Genomic DNA, 17,812 nt, shown 5'->3' on the forward strand with positions numbered 1-17,812 from the left:
AGTATGATGTAACAGCTACTGTATTGTAGCATGATATAACAGCTACTGTATTGTAGCATGATATAACAGCTACTGTATTGGAGCATGATGTAACAGATAGTGTATTATACTATACTATACCCAGAAATAGCCTCGTCGTCCCCACCTTGCAGCCTCGTAGTCCCCCCCTTGCATTGCAGCCTCGTAGTCCCCCTTGCAGCCTCGCAGCCCCCTTGCAGACTTGTAGTCCCCCTCGCAGCCTCCCCCTTGCAGCCTCGTAGTCCCCCCCTTGCAGCCTCGTAGCCCCCATTGCAGCCTCGTAGCCCCCTTGCAGCCTTGTAGCCCCCCTTGCAGCCTCGTAACCCCCCTTGCAGCCTCGTAGTCCCCCCTTGCAGCCTCGTAGTCCCCCTTGCAGCCTCGTAGCCCTCCCCTTGCAGCCTCCCCTTGCAGCCTCGTAGTCATCCCCCTTGCAGCCTCACAGTCTCCCCCTTGCAGCCTCGCAGCCCCTCCCTTGCAGCCTCGTAGTCATCCCCCTTGCAGCCTCACAGCCTCCCCCTTGCTGCCTCGTAGTCCCCCCCTCGCAGCCTCTCCCCATGCAGCCTCACAGCCTCCCCCTTGCTGCCTCGTAGTCCCCCTTGCAGCCTCGTAGCCCCCTTGCAGCCTCGTAGTCCCCCTTGCAGTCTCGTAGTCCCCCTCTCGCAGCCCCCTCGCAGCCTCCCCCTTGCAGCCTCGTAGTCCCCTCTCACAGCCCCCCTTGCAGCCTCACAGCCTCCCCTTGCAGCCTCGCAGCCCCCCTTGCAGCCTCACAGCCCCCCTTGCAGCCTCGTAATCCCCCTCGCAGCCTCGTAGTCCCCCCCTCGCAGCCTCCCCTTGCAGCCTCGCAGGCCCCCTTGCAGCCTCGTAGTCCCCCTTGCAGCCTCACAGCCTCCCCCTTGCTGCCTCGTAATCCCCCCTCGCAGCCTCCCCCATGCAGCCTCACATCCTCCCCCTTGCTTCCTCGTAGTCCCCCTCGCAGCCCCCCTTGCAGCCTCACAGCCTCCCCCTTGCAGCCTCGCAGCCCCCTCGCAGCCTCCCCCTTGCAGCCTCGTAGTCCCCCTCGCAGCCTCCCCCTTGCAGCCTCACAGCCTCCCCCTTGCAGCCCCCCTTGCAGCCTCACAGCCTCCCCCTTGCAGCCTCGCAGTCCCCCAGCCTCACAGTCCCCCTTGCAGCCTCGTAGCCTCCCCCTCGCAGCCTCGTAGTCCCCCCCTCGCAGCCTCCCCCTTGCAGCCTCGCAGCCCCCTTGCAGCCTCACAGCCTCCCCCCTTGCAGCCTCGCAGCCCCCTTGCAGCCTCCCCCCCCTGCAGCCTCGTAGCCCCCTGCAGCCTTGTACCCCCTGCAGCCTCCCCCCCTGCAGCCTCGCAGCCCCCTGCAGCCTCGTAGCCCCCCTGCAGCCTCGTAGTCCCCCCCCTCGTAACCCCCTTGCAGCCTCGTACCCCCTTGCAGCCTCGTAGCCCCTGCAGCCTCACAGCCTCCCCTGCAGCCTCGCAGCCCCCTTGCAGTCCCCCTCACAGCCTCCCCCTTGCAGCCTCGTAGTCCCCCCCGCAGCCCCCTTGCAGCCTCACATCCTCCCCCTTGCTGCCTCGTAGTCCCCCTCGCAGCCTCCCCCTTGCAGCCTCGTAGTTCCCCCTCGCATCCCCCCTTGCAGCCTCACAGCCCCCTTGCAGTCTCGTAGTCCCCCTCGCAGCCTCGTAGTCCCCCTCACAGCCTCCCCCCTTGCAGCCTCGTAGTCCCCCTGCAGCCTCGTAGCCCCTCCTGCGGCCTCGTAGCCCCCCTGCAGCCTCGTAGTCCCCCTGCAGCCTCGTAGCCCCCCTGCAGCCTCGCAGTCCCCCTGCAGCCTCGTAGTCCCCCCTGCAGCCTCGCAGCCCCCCTGCAGCCTCGCAGCCCCCCTTTGCAGCCTCGTAGCCCCCTGCAGCCTCGCAGCCCCCTGCAGCCTCGTAGCCCCCTGCAGCCTCGCAGCCCCCCCCCGCAGCCTCGTAGTCCCCCTGCAGCCTCGCAGCCCCCTTGCAGCCTCGTAGCCCCCCTGCAGCCTCGTAGCCCCCCCCTCGTAGCCCCCCTGCAGCCTCGTAGCCCCCCTGCAGCCTCGTAGCCCCCCCTGCGGCCCCCTGCGCCTCGCAGCCCCCCTGCAGCCTCGTAGCCCCCTCGTAGCCCCCACCTTGTTTGTCTCTCCTGACAGGTGTGAACAAAGACAAGTCCAGGAGAAATGTCAGCTCTTTTCTAAGTGAGACAGACACGGCCTGACCACATTCAGGAAGGAGACTGCCCTGGCACATTATAATAATCATATTGACAGCATATCTAATGCTTTCATTAGGCAAATTATCCCTAAGTCACATCTGTGTCTGGCGAAGGATAGGGACCTGTTATATAGACTGTGTGTGTGAGAGAGAGAGAGAGAGAGAGAGAGAGAGAGAGAGAGAGAGAGAGAGAGAGAGAGAGAGAGAGAGAGAGAGAGAGAGAGAGAGAGAGAGAGAGAGAGAGAGAGAGAGAGAGAGAGAGAGAGAGAGAGAGAGAGAGAGAGAGAGAGAGAGAGAGAGAGAGAGAGAGAGAGAGAGAGAGAGAGAGAGAGAGAGAGAGAGAGATGGGGTATAACATCAGTATGACATAATACCATGTTCTCTCCATAATACCCTGTTCTCTTCATAATACCCTGTTCTCTCCATAATACCCTGTTCTCTCCATAATACCCTGTTCTCTCCATAATACCCTGTTCTCTCCATAATACCCTGTTCTCTGTACATAATACCCTGTTCTCTCCATAATACCCTGTTCTCTCTACATAATACCCTGTTCTCTCCATAATACCCTGTTCTCTCCATAATACCCTGTTCTCTTCATAATACCCTGTTCTCTCCATAATACCCTGTTCTCTGTACATAATACCCGGTTCTCTCCATAATACCCTGTTCTCTCCATAATACCCTGTTCTCTCCATAATACCCTGTTCTCTTCATAATACCCTGTTCTCTTCATAATACCCTGTTCTCTCCATAATACCCTGTTCTCTGTACATAATACCCTGTTCTCTTCATAATACCCTGTTCTCTCCATAATACCCTGTTCTCTGTACATAATACCCTGTTCTCTCCATAATACCCTGTTCTCTTCATAATACCCTGTTCTCTCCATAATACCCTGTTCTCTTCATAATACCCTGTTCTCTCCATAATACCCTGTTCTCTTCATAATACCCTGTTCTCTCCATAATACCCGGTTCTATTCATTATGTGTAATGTTTTATGCCCTGAGGTTTGATCAAATGCAAACGGGCGTTAAGAATTTAAAAACTAAAAAACTTTTCATAGCATCATGATGATACACACACACACACACACACATTTACATTACATTTAAGTCATTTAGCAGACGCTCTTATCACACACACACACACACACACACACACACACACACACACACACACACACACACACACACACACACACACACACACACACACACACACACACACACACACACACACATGCTGTACAAAAAGGCACAAACCCTTTTATGCATATTTTACATCCAGTGCAGCTGCAGGCCCATGGGGGCAGAGATGGAGGAGGGGAGAAGAGAGATGGAGGAGGGGTGGAGAGAGATGGAGGAGGGGTGGAGAGAGAGATGGAGGAGGGGTGGAGAGAGATGGAGGAGGGGGTGGAGAGAGAGATGGAGGAGGGGTGGAGAGAGATGGAGGAGGGGTGGGAGAGAGATGGAGGAGGGGTGGAGAGAGATGGAGGAGGGGTGGAGGGGAGGAGGGGTGGAGAGAGATGGAGGAGGGGTGGAGAGAGATGGAGGAGGGGTGGAGAAGATGGAGGAGATGGAGGAGGGAGGAGGGGTGGAGAGAGATGGAGGAGGGGTGAAGAGAGATGGAGGAGGGTGGAGAGAGATGGAGGAGGGGTGGAGAGAGATGGAGGAGGAGGGTGGAGAAAGATGGAGGAGGGGTGGAGAGAGATGAGGAGGGGGGGTGGAGAGAGATGGAGGAGGGGTGGAGAGAGATGGAGGAGAGATGGAGGAGAGATGGAGGGGAGAAGAGAGATGGAGGAGGGGTGGAGAGAGAGATGGAGGGAGAAGAGAGATGGAGGAGGGTAGGAGAGAGATGGAGGGGAGAGAGATGGAGGAGGGATGGAGAGAGAGGATGGAGGAGGGAGATGGAGGGGAGAAGAGAGATGGAGGAGGGGTGGAGAGAGAGAGGAGGGGGGGTGGAGAGATGGAAGAGAGGTGGAGGAGGGGTGGAGAAGGGGTGGAGAAGAGAGATGGAGGGCTGGAGAGAGATGGAGGAGGGGTGGAGGAAGGAGAGATGGAGGAGGGGTGGAGGGAGAAGAGAGATGGGGAGGGATGGAAAGAGATGGAGGAGGGTGGAGGAGGGGGGAGGAGGGGTGGAGAAGGGGTGGAGAGAGATGGGGGGCTGGAGAGAGAGGTGGAGAGAAGGGTGGAGAAGGGGTGGAGAGAGATGGGGTGGAAAGAGAGAGGATGGAGGAGGGGTGGAAGAGATGGAGGGGGTGTAGAGAGAGAGATGGAGGGGTGGAGAAGGTGAGAGAGAGGTGGAGGAGGGGTGGAAGAAGGGGTGGAGATGGATGGGGGTGGAAAGAGAGAGAGATGGAGGGGGGTGGAGAGAGAGATGATGGAGAGAGATGGAGAGAGATGGAGGAGGGCTGGAGAGAGCAGGCGCCAATTAATGTCAGGTTTGTCATTGGCAGATACGGTTGTGTTGTCAGGGTTCAAACAAGACTCGTGCATATTTCATTACACAAGCTCCACTGCTCATAGAGGCAGAGAGCTCTGTTCACAAACACAAACAGACCCCACACAGCCCCAGGACAGCAACACAATTAGACCCAACCAAATCATGAGAAAACAAAAAGATAATTACTTGACATATTGGAAAGAATTAACAACAAAACAGAGCAAACTAGAATGCTGTTTGGCCCTAAACAGAGAGTACACAGTGGCAGAATACCTGACCACGGTGACTGACCCAAACTTAAGGAAAGCTTTGACTATGTACAGACTCAGTGAGCATAGCCTTGCTATTGAGAAAGGCCGCCGTAGACAGACAAGACAAGACAAGCTACACTGCCCACACAATGAGGTGGAAACTGAACTGCACTTCCTAACCCCCTGACGATATTAGAGACACATATTTCCCTCAGATTACACAGACCCACAAAGAATTTGAAAACAAATATATTTTTGATAAACTCCCGTATCTACAGGGTGAAATACCTCAGTGTGACATCACAGCAGCAAAATTGGTAATAAATGCTTCACAGAGTTCAAGTAACAGACACATCTCAACATCAACAGTTCAGAGAAGACTGCGTGAATCAGTCCTTAATGGTCGAATTGCTGCAAAGAAACCACTACTAAAGGATACTAATGAGAAGAAGAGACTTGCTTGGGCCAAGAAACTCGAGCAATGAACATTAGACTGATGGAAATTTGTCCTTTGGTCTGGTGAGTCCAAATTAGATATTTTTGGTTCCGACCGCCGTGTCTTTGTCAAACGCAGAGTAGGTGAACGGATGACCTCCGCATGTGTGGTTCCCACCGTGAAGCATGGAGGAGGAGGTGTGATGGTGTTGGGGTGCTTTGCTGGTGACACTGTCAATGATTTATTTAGAATTCAAGGCACAATTAACCTGCATGGCTACCAGACCATTCTGCAGCAATATGCCATCCCACCTACTGTAATATAAATACGATATCAAAGTAAGTGCTCTGCAATGACAAACAATGACTGTATTATACTGTAAAATCGACTGTATTATACTGTAAAATCGACTGTATTATACTGTAAAATCGACTGTATTATACTGTAAAATCGACTGTATTATACTGTAAAATCGACTGTATTATACTGTAAAATCGACTGTATTATACTGTAAAATCGACTGTATTATATTGTAAAATCGACTGTATTATACTGTAAAATCGACTGTATTATACTGTAAATAAATGACCATAATTATAATAAAATAATGGATGAATGAAAAGGGATTTCTATTATACTGTAAAATAAATGCTACCATAATCTCCCTGAATAAAATAATGGATCCCCATGAAATTCATTGAGGACAGGCTACTCTTCCTGGGGTTTATTACTGGATCCCCGTTACCTGCCAAGACAGCAGCTACTCTTCCTGGGGTTTATTATGAATCCCCATTAGTTCCTGCCAAGACAGCAGCTACTCTTCCTGGGGTTTATTATGGATCCCGTTAGTTCCTGCAATAATATAATAATGGGGTTTATTATATCCCATTTAGCAGACAGCAGCTACTCTTCCTGGGTTTATTATGGATCCCCATTAGTACCTGTCAAGGCAGCTGCATACATTCCTGGGGTTTATGGGTCCCCATTAGTTCCTGAACCAGCAGCTACCTTCCTGGGGTTTATTATGGATCCCCATTAGTTCCTGCCAAAGCAGCAGCTACTCTTCCTGGGGTTTATTATGGATCCCCATTAGTTCCTGCCAAGACAGCAGCTCCTCTCCCTGGGGTTTATTATGGATCCCCGTTAGTTCCTGCCAAGACAGCAGCTACTCTTCCTGGGGTTTATTATGGATCCCCGTTAGTTCCTGCCAAGACAGCAGCTACTCTTCCTGGGGTTTATTATGGATCCCCATTAGTTCCTGCCAAGACAGCAGCTACTCTTCCTGGGGTTTATTATGGATCCCGTTAGTTCCTGCAGCAGCTACTCTTCCTGGGGTTTATTATGGATCCCCATTAGTTCCTGCCAAAGCAGCAGCTACTCTTCCTGGGGTTTATTATGGATCCCCATTAGTTCCTGCCAAGGCAGCAGCTACTCTTCCTGGGGTTTATTATGGATCCCCATTAGTTCCTGCCAAAGCAGCAGCTACTCTTCCTGGGGTTTATTATGGATCCCCATTAGTTCCTGCCAAGGCAGCAGCTACTCTTCCTGGGGTTTAGGTGTGGATCTTCATTTTCCTGTCAAGGCAGTGTATTTATCCCTGTGTTTCCTGTCTCTCTGTACCAGTGTATTCATCCCTGGTGTTTTCTTCTTTGTACCAGTGTATTTATCCCTGTGTTTCCTGTCTCTCTGTTCAAGTGTATTTATCCCTGTGTTTCCTGTCTCTCTGTACCAGTGTATTTATCCCTGTTTCCTGTTTCTCTGTACCAGTGTATTTATCCCTGTGTTTCCTGTCTCTCTGTACCAGTGTATTTATCCCTGTGTTTCCTGTCTCTCTGTACCAGTGTATTTATCCCTGTGTTTCCTGTCTCTCTGTACCAGTGTATTTATCCCTGTGTTTCCTGTCTCTCTGTACCAGTGTATTTATCCCTGTGTTTCCTGTCTCTCTGTACCAGTGTATTTATCCCTGTGTTTCCTGTCTCTCTGTACCAGTGTATTTATCCCTGTGTTTCCTGTCTCTCTGTACCAGTGTATTTATCCCTGTGTTTCCTGTCTCTCTGTACCAGTGTATTTATCCCTGTGTTTCCTGTCTCTCTGTACCAGTGTATTTATCCCTTTGTTTCCTGTCTCCCTGTACCAGTGTATTTATCCCTGTGTCTCCTGTCTCCTGTACCAGTGTATTTATCCCTGTGTTTCCTGTCTCTCTGTACCAGTGTATTTATCCCTTTGTCTCCTGTCTCCCTGTACCAGTGTATTTATCCCTGTGTTTCCTGTCTCTCTGTGCCAGTTCATCTTGTATGTTAGTCATGTCAACCAGCCTGTTTTTCCCGTAGTTCTTTTGCTATTCTCTTTTGATACTCTTCCCAGTTTTGACCCTTGCCTGACTCTGGACTACTTTCCCGCCTGCCTAACCATGCTGCCTGACTTCATTCTGCCTGCTCTTCAGTACCTTTTGGACTGGTTTTGACCTTTATCAACGACCATTCTCTTGCCTTACACTATTGGATTAATACATATTCTAAGACTCCAACCATCTGCATCTGGGTCTCACCTTGTGTCCTGATACACACACTTTCTAGTAGCTTAAAATGAAGATGTGGCAAATAGTAGTGGCAGACAACAATCATTTTTTTTCACCTCTTTAATTTGCTTGTCTTTCATAATTTGGTCCGATACACTTGGATGTGTAGTGTCACCGTTTGTTGCTGGCATGTCATCCCTAAATTTGCTCATCTTGCTAACGAAAAAAAGCATTAACATAGTTGGCAATATCAATATCAGCCGTCTGATTCAATGAACGATGGAGCCGGAGTTTTCCTTGTTGGCGACAGATGTATTTGCCCTTCCCTTTGCCTCATCCTTCTCAAACATACATTTTTCAATTCCTGATCAATCCAGAGGGATTTAACCATTTTCAGTAATTTTCTTAATGGGTGCGTGTTTATTAGTAACTGGGCTACTCAATTTCATAAATGTGTCAAATGCAGCGTCTGGTTGCAGTATTTAACATGAGATCCTCTCTAATCTTTACAGGAATGAGGTTCTTAACACTAGGTGGTCTATAGCAGCTGCCCACCAGAATGGGCTTTAGGTGAGGCAGATGAACCTGTAGCCAGATTACTACAACAGTATTTAACATTATCCAGATACTGACTGTCTATAGCAGCTTCCCACCAGAATGGGCTTTAGGTGAGGCAGATGAACCTGTAGCCATATTACTACAACAGTATTTAACATGAGATCCTCTCTATTCTTTACAGGAATGAGGTTCTGAATATAAACAGCAACACCTCCACCTTCGGCATTTCTATCTTTTCTGTAGATGTTATAACCTTGAATTTCTACCACTGTATCATCAAAGGTATTATGTAAATGAGTTTCAGCGATTGTCAGAATATGAATATAATCTGTTAATCTGTCAAATGATTGTGTCTAGTGTTTTGCTAGATTTTTTTTTTGTTGCTTTACTGGGAAGCTAAGCAGAGGTAGACATGCTCAGGTTATTTATATTAGCGCACGGAGTGGACTTCCTCCTCGGGTCGTCTTAGTGCTAACAGTATAAATCTGGTTCACAGGTACATACATGACTGCTGCATACAATAGCTGTAGGATCAACATTCAGGGCAGTTAGAGGGACATAAATTAGATGACTTTAAATTGTGTCAACCAAAGCCTCTGTCTGGTATAATGTACATTTGCTGAAGAATTATGATAACTCTGCGTCACAATGGTAGGGATTAGCTGAGCTGGTCTCGGGTTATTGTCTCAACGCAGCCTTATAATGCTGTGTAAGGATCCAGGAGCCCACAGGATTTGGGTGGATCCCATCTTTATAGTGCTGTGAAAGGATCCAGGAGCCCACAGGATTTGGGTGGATCCCATCCTTATAGTGCTGTGAAAGGATCCAGGAGCCCACAGGATGTGGGTGTATCCCATCCTTATAGTGCTGTGAAAGGATCCAGGAGCCCACAGGATGTGGGTGGATCCCGTCCTTATAGTGCTGTGAAAGGATCCAGGAGCCCACAGGATGTGGGTGGATCCCATCCTCCTTATAGTGCTGTGAAAGGATCCAGGAGCCCACAGGATGTGGGTGGATCCCATCCTCCTTATAGTGCTGTGAAAGGATCCAGGAGCCCACAGGATGTGGGTGGATCCCATCCTCCTTATAGTGCTGTGAAAGGATCCAGGAGCCCACAGGATGTGGGTGGATCCCATCCTTATAGTGCTGTGAAAGGATCCAGGAGCCCACAGGATGTGGGTGGATCCCATCCTCCTTATAGTGCTGTGAAAGGATCCAGGAGCCCACAGGATGTGGGTGGATCCCATCCTTATAGTGCTGTGAAAGGATCCAGGAGCCCACAGGATGTGGGTGGAGCTTTGTTTCCAGAAGGTACCAACATTGTCATTAAATGGTATAATAGATTATTCAGTTCAAGGCTCTTGGTCAAATGTTGTATTTCTTCATGAAGAGTAATACGCCTTTCTTTAGTTGCATCAAGTTCAATATATTTTCTCAAATGAAGGTCGGACCTTTCCCCACTACGAACATGTTGCAAATTATACACTTAATAGCACGCGAGTCCCCAGCAGACTCAAAGGACAACTACGAACACTACACTTAATAGCACGCGAGTCCCCAGCAGACTCAAAGGACAACTACGAACACTACACTTAATAGCACGCGAGTCCCCAGCAGACTCAAAGGACAACTACGAACACTACACTTAATAGCACGCGAGTCCCCAGCAGACTCAAAGGACAACTACGAACACTACACTTAATAGCACGCGAGTCCCCAGCAGACTCAAAGGACAACTACGAACACTACACTTAATAGCACGCGAGTCCCCAGCAGACTCAAAGGACAACTACGAACACTACACTTAATAGCACGCGAGTCCCCAGCAGACTCAAAGGACAACTACGAACACTACACTTAATAGCACGCGAGTCCCCAGCAGACTCAAAGGACAACTACGAACACTACACTTAATAGCACGCGAGTCCCCAGCAGACTCAAAGGACAACTACGAACACTACACTTAATAGCACGCGAGTCCCCAGCAGACTCAAAGGACAACTACGAACACTACACTTAATAGCACGCGAGTCCCCAGCAGACTCAAAGGACAACTACGAACACTACACTTAATAGCACGCGAGTCCCCAGCAGACTCAAAGGACAACTACGAACACTACACTTAATAGCACGCGAGTCCCCAGCAGACTCAAAGGACAACTACGAACACTACACTTAATAGCACGCGAGTCCCCAGCAGACTCAAAGGACAACTACGAACACTACACTTAATAGCACGCGAGTCCCCAGCAGACTCAAAGGACAACTACGAACACTACACTTAATAGCACGCGAGTCCCCAGCAGACTCAAAGGACAACTACGAACACTACACTTAATAGCACGCGAGTCCCCAGCAGACTCAAAGGACAACTACGAACACTACACTTAATAGCACGCGAGTCCCCAGCAGACTCAAAGGACAACTACGAACACTACACTTAATAGCACGCGAGTCCCCAGCAGACTCAAAGGACAACTACGAACACTACACTTAATAGCACGCGAGTCCCCAGCAGACTCAAAGGACAACTACGAACACTACACTTAATAGCACGCGAGTCCCCAGCAGACTCAAAGGACAACTACGAACACTACACTTAATAGCACGCGAGTCCCCAGCAGACTCAAAGGACAACTACGAACACTACACTTAATAGCACGCGAGTCCCCAGCAGACTCAAAGGACAACTACGAACACTACACTTAATAGCACGCGAGTCCCCAGCAGACTCAAAGGACAACTACGAACACTACACTTAATAGCACGCGAGTCCCCAGCAGACTCAAAGGACAACTACGAACACTACACTTAATAGCACGCGAGTCCCCAGCAGACTCAAAGGACAACTACGAACACTACACTTAATAGCACGCGAGTCCCCAGCAGACTCAAAGGACAACTACGAACACTACACTTAATAGCACGCGAGTCCCCAGCAGACTCAAAGGACAACTACGAACACTACACTTAATAGCGAGTCCCCAGCAGACTCAAAGGACAACTACGAACACTACACTTAATAGCACCAGTCCCCAGCAGACTCAAAGGACAACTACGAACACTACACTTAATAGCACGCGAGTCCCCAGCAGACTCAAAGGACAACTACGAACACTACACTTAATAGCACGCGAGTCCCCAGCAGACTCAAAGGACAACTACGAACACTACACTTAATAGCACGCGAGTCCCCAGCAGACTCAAAGGACAACTACGAACACTACACTTAATAGCACGCGAGTCCCCAGCAGACTCAAAGGACAACTACGAACACTACACTTAATAGCACGCGAGTCCCCAGCAGACTCAAAGGACAACTACGAACACTACACTTAATAGCACGCGAGTCCCCAGCAGACTCAAAGGACAACTACGAACACTACACTTAATAGCACGCAGTCCCCAGCAGACTCAAGGACAACTACGAACACTACACTTAATAGCACGAGTCCCCAGCAGACTCAAAGGACAACTACGAACACTACACTTAATAGCACGCAGAGTCCCCAGCAGACTCAAAGGACAACTACGAACACTACACTTATGCACGCGAGTCCCCAGCAGACTCAAAGGACAACTACGAACACTACACTTAATAGCACGCGAGTCCCCAGCAGACTCAAAGGACAACTACGAACACTACACTTAATAGCACGCGAGTCCCCAGCAGACTCAAAGGACAACTACGAACACTACACTTAATAGCACGCGAGTCCCCAGCAGACTCAAAGGACAACTACGAACACTACACTTAATAGCACGCGAGTCCCCAGCAGACTCAAAGGACAACTACGAACACTACACTTAATAGCACGCGAGTCCCCAGCAGACTCAAAGGACAACTACGAACACTACACTTAATAGCACGCGAGTCCCCAGCAGACTCAAAGGACAACTACGAACACTACACTTAATAGCACGCGAGTCCCCAGCAGACTCAAAGGACAACTACGAACACTACACAGTTAATAGCACGCGAGTCCCCAGCAGACTCAAAGGACAACTACGAACACTACACTTAGCATAAAGGACAACTACGCACTACAGTCCCCAGCAGACTCAAAGGACAACTTGAACACTACACTTAATAGCACGAGTCCCCAGCAGACTCAAAGGACAACTATGAACACTACACTTAATAGCACGCGAGTCCCCAGCAGACTCAAAGGACAACTACGAACACTACACTTAATAGCACGCGAGTCCCCAGCAGACTCAAAGGACAACTACGAACACTACACTTAATAGCACGCGAGTCCCCAGCAGACTCAAAGGACAACTACGAACACTACACTTAATAGCACGCGAGTCCCCAGCAGACTCAAAGGACAACTACGAACACTACACTTAATAGCACGCGAGTCCCCAGCAGACTCAAAGGACAACTACGAACACTACACTTAATAGCACGCGAGTCCCCAGCAGACTCAAAGGACAACTACGAACACTACACTTAATAGCACGCGAGTCCCCAGCAGACTCAAAGGACAACTACGAACACTACACTTAATAGCACGCGAGTCCCCAGCAGACTCAAAGGACAACTACGAACACTACACTTAATAGCACGCGAGTCCCCAGCAGACTCAAAGGAGTTTTCACTGCTGAACGCCGACAGTCCAAGGGACTGTAGTGATGTTAGGTTTGATACCAGAACCCCGAGGTATGCTTTGAAATCGCGAAGCAGCTAACTTGGAACCAGTGTGCCGACGCCTGTATCACGTTATCAGAAGTACGTCATCAATGTCGTCTGTTTGATTACGTGTTTTTCAAACCGTCTGAGATCCTACCAACTGGTTCCAGTGTTTTCTCTAAGTCCTGGCTGCTTTCAAACACGGACACAGTACTTGCAAATATAGTTAGGAATATTTACTAAAAGCTTCATCTGACTGGTAGTATACCAGGTAGAGTAAAATAATAAATATGTATAAACATTCAGGGATGTGGTTGAATTCCTTTGAAGACTAATTGTTTTATGTGAAACCACACTTTCTGCAGTGTTGTTCTAATTATTCCTTTTATTATTTATTATTTTGTATTTTGTATTTAGTATAAGTATAAGCTTCTGTCTTAAGCATCCTAAACAATACCATATATTTCATTTTAGAACAATAGTCAACTTGAAGGCAACAAAGGGAAGCATGACATGACGTGAACCAACTGATCGTAGGCTCCTGAAGCTAACGACGGGGTGGAGAGAGAGATGGAGGAGGGGTGGAGAGAGAGATGGAGGACCAACTGATTATAGGCTCCTGAAGCTAACGACGGGGTGGAGGAGGGGTGGAGAGAGATGGAGGACCAACTGATTATAGGCTCCTGAAGCTAACGACGGGGTGGAGAGAGAGATGGAGGAGGGGTGGAGAGAGATGGAGGACCAACTGATTATAGGCTCCTGAAGCTAACGACGGGATGGAGGAGGGGTGGAGAGAGATGGAGGAGGGGTGGAGAGAGATGGAGGACCAACTGATTATAGGCTCCTGAAGCTAACGACTGGGATGGAGGAGGGGTGGAGAGAGATGGAGGAGGGGTGGAGAGAGATGGAGGACCAACTGATTATAGGCTCCTGAAGCTAACGACTGGGTGGAGAGAGAGATGGAGGAGGGGTGGAGAGATGGATGGAGGAGGGTGGAGAGAGATGGAGGACCAACTGATTATAGGCTCCTGAAGCTAACGACTGGGTGGAGAGAGAGATGGAGGAGGGGTGGAGAGAGATGGAGGACCAACTGATTATAGGCTCCTGAAGCTAACGACTGGGTGGAGAGAGAGATGGAGGAGGGGTGGAGAGAGATGGAGGACCAACTGATTATAGGCTCCTGAAGCTAACGACTGGGTGGAGAGAGAGATGGAGGAGGGGTGGAGAGAGATGGAGGACCAACTGATTATAGGCTCCTGAAGCTAACGACTGGGTGGAGAGAGATGGAGGAGGGGGGGAGAGATGGAGGAGGGGTGGAGAGAGATGGAGGACCAACTGATTATAGGCTCCTGAAGCTAACGACGGGATGGAGGAGGGGTGGAGAGATGGAGGAGGGGTGGAGAGAGATGGAGGACCAACTGATTATAGGCTCCTGAAGCTAACGACTGGGTGGAGAGAGAGATGGAGGAGGGGTGGAGAGAGATGGAGGACCAACTGATTATAGGCTCCTGAAGCTAACGACTGGGTGGAGAGAGAGATGGAGGAGGGGTGGAGAGAGATGGAGGACCAACTGATTATAGGCTCCTGAAGCTAACGACTGGGTGGAGAGAGAGATGGAGGAGGGGTGGAGAGAGATGGAGGAGGGGTGGAGAGAGATGGAGGACCAACTGATTATAGGCTCCTGAAGCTAACGACGGGGTGGAGAGAGAGATGGAGGAGGGGTGGAGAGAGATGGAGGACCAACTGATTATAGGCTCCTGAAGCTAACGACGGGGTGGAGAGAGAGATGGAGGAGGGGTGGAGAGAGATGGAGCACAAACTGATTATAGGCTCCTGAAGCTAACGACTTACCGATGCACCACGAAGTTCTGATGCAAACACTGGAGCAAAAACGTCTCTCTGAAAATAACACGCTGATATCATTTACAGTATGCTGCAGTAAAACATTTCATAGTATTTTACTGTTGTTAATAGAGAAAATTACTGTATAATTTATATTTTTTTTGCGTTACAGTGTAGTGCACTATATAAGAAATATTCTGTCATTTGGGACAAAGCCAGTGACATTGTGTTGGAGAACTCAGCATGGTGTAACATCACAGCTAAGGGTTTGTATGCATCACCCTGTTTAAAGAGCTGTTTAAACGGGCTCATATCTTTCAGATTGATTTAGATCTAAGAGCCCAGTTTAAAGAACACGGGCTGATATCTTTAAAATTCACAACGTCATAGATGTCCTTGAAAATGCATGTTCTGTCAGATTGTTTTCAAAATGAATCATCCATCTTGAAATAATGATTCATTTAGGTTCATTTAGGTTCGTAATGTATTTTATCTCTCTCTTTGCTCTCTCAATTCAATACATTTCAATTCAAGGGGCTTTATTGGCATGGGAAACATATGTTAACATTGCCAAAGCAAGTAAAATGGATAATAAATAAAAGTGAAATAAACAATAAAAATGAACAGTAAACATTACACTCACAAAAGTTTCAAAATAATAAAGACATTTCTAATGTCATACTATGTCTATATACAATGTTGTTAATTATGCGCAAATAGTTCAAGTACAAAAGGGAAAATAAATAAGCATAAATATGGGTTGTATTTACAATGGTGTTTGTTCTTCACTGGTTGACCTTTTCTCGTGGCAACAGGTCACAAATCTTGCTGCTGTGATGACACACTGTGGAATGTCACCCAGTAGATATGGGAGTTTATCAAAATAGGATTTGTTTTTTCATTCTTTGTGGGTCTGTGTAATCTGAGGGAAATATGTCTCTCTAATATGGTCATACATTGGGCAGGAGGTTAGGAAGTGCAGCTCAGTTTCCACCTCATTTTGATCCCTAGAGCTATGTCTGCCTACGGCGGACCAGATATGACAGTCTGTGTTAGTCAAAGCAAAAGAATATCAGGCGCAGAGGGTTTGGGGAAAGATGAAAGCGCGGGAAGACTGAGTAAAACAACACGGAAGACCAACTGTGCAAAATAATCCTAAAAATAGGGAAGAAAATCAAACACAAAATACAGTATCTTGTGCATTCTAAATTACCGCCCATTTGGAAAAAGACTGAGGAACGAAGAAAATGCAATAAATATTTACTCTGAGCTGCGCTTCAGTAGGTTGGTGGTAGATGGAAGGCCGTGTTGCCAAACCGAGTCCTTTGTCCTTTGAAGAATGTCTCTGGTGGTCAATTGGATACGTTGTAGTAAAGTCGTTGTGTGGTAGACGGGATACTCTGTCTGTTCCTTCCTACCCTGCGTTTGCAGCTGCTGCTGCTAACTCAACGGCTAGGAGGTATCACTTCTGTAGTGAATAAGAGTTCAAAGTTCATACCATTCGCAACCAAAGCTCACGCTGATGTTGGCTTCGTTCTGTAGTTATTATCTGAACCATTCTGACAATCGGACCGACGTCCTCACATCCTCGGAACAGGAGGTTATATTGTCGTCAAGGCTTTATATAGGAAGGGAGAAAAGGGGGTGTTTCATAGTTTACAACCTGTCTCTTCACGTGGGCGGGCCACTGAGTCGGGCCGAATTCACTCATGAAAAAACAATTCTCACATTTTAGAAGCTAAAATCACATTTCATCCCATCACGAATAATTTAATATTCAAACATTTAAATTGAACAACAATTTCACGTGAATCCGATAACTCTGATGTGTAGACTTTCCACTGTTTGTCATCTTATCATTGATGAGAATGTCTCAGATGACAACCGAACTGACATCATATTCGTTAAGTACCACCGCATATGTTCAATTGGTCGGATTACCAGAATATAGTTCATTTCCCCCCACCTTCTGAGGCCCTCCTTGGTTGGGGACAGAATAACCAGATCATCAGCAAAAAGTAGACATTTTACTTCAGATTCTAGTAGAGTGAGGCCGGGTGCTGCAGACTGTTCTTGTGCCCTTGCCAATTTGTTGATATTTAAGTTGAAGAGGGTGGGACTTAAGCTGCATCCCTGTCTCACCCCACGGCCCTGTGGAAAGAAATAAAGCTAACATATTGAGTTAGCTTCATATTGGGAGAGTTACTGTACTATACTTTAGTATACTGTACACATGCTGTACTATACTTTACTGTACTGTTCTATACTGCACTATACTGTACTAAACTGTACTATAATGTACTAAACTGTACTGTTCTATCCTGTACTGTACTACTGTATATTGTACTGTACTTTACTGTACTATACTGTAAACATACCTTACAGTACTATACTATGCTGTGCTGTACTATACTGTACTATACTGTAAACATACTATGCTATACCATACTGTGCACATACTGTACTGTACCATGCTGTACTTTACTATACAGTACACATACTATACTATACCATTCTGTACTTTACTTTACTATACTGTACACATACTATACTATACCATGCTGTACTTTACTATACTGTACACATACTATACTGTACATGCTGTACTTTACTATAATGTACACATACTATACTGTACCATGCTGTACTTTACTATACTGTGCACATACTATACTGTAATATACTGTGATAGACTGTACTCTACTGTACTATAATGTACTTTACTGTACACATTATATAATGTACTATACTGTACTTTATGATACTCTATTGTTCTGTACTTTACTATAGTGTACAATACTGTACACATACTATACTGTAATATAATGTACTATACTATACACATACTGTACACGTTAATATACTGTACTAT

At 47.8% G+C, this 17,812-nt stretch overlaps 1 protein-coding gene across 1 annotated transcript; it reads right to left on the minus strand.

Annotated features, from left to right (window-relative positions):
* Positions 1-721: 721 nt before the first annotated feature.
* Positions 722-3,561, minus strand: LOC127909048 (loricrin-like). The gene is made up of 3 exons (XM_052468916.1): positions 3,539-3,561; positions 1,528-2,184; positions 722-1,472 (listed from the first exon to the last, which is right to left on the minus strand). Exons 1-3 carry the CDS (start codon positions 3,559-3,561, stop codon positions 722-724), a joined length of 1,431 nt encoding a protein of 476 aa, XP_052324876.1.
* Between the last annotated feature and the right edge of the window lie 14,251 nt (positions 3,562-17,812).

Source organism: Oncorhynchus keta, chromosome 18 (assembly GCF_023373465.1).
Source record: "Oncorhynchus keta strain PuntledgeMale-10-30-2019 chromosome 18, Oket_V2, whole genome shotgun sequence".
In the NCBI taxonomy this organism is placed as follows: domain Eukaryota; kingdom Metazoa; phylum Chordata; class Actinopteri; order Salmoniformes; family Salmonidae; genus Oncorhynchus; species Oncorhynchus keta.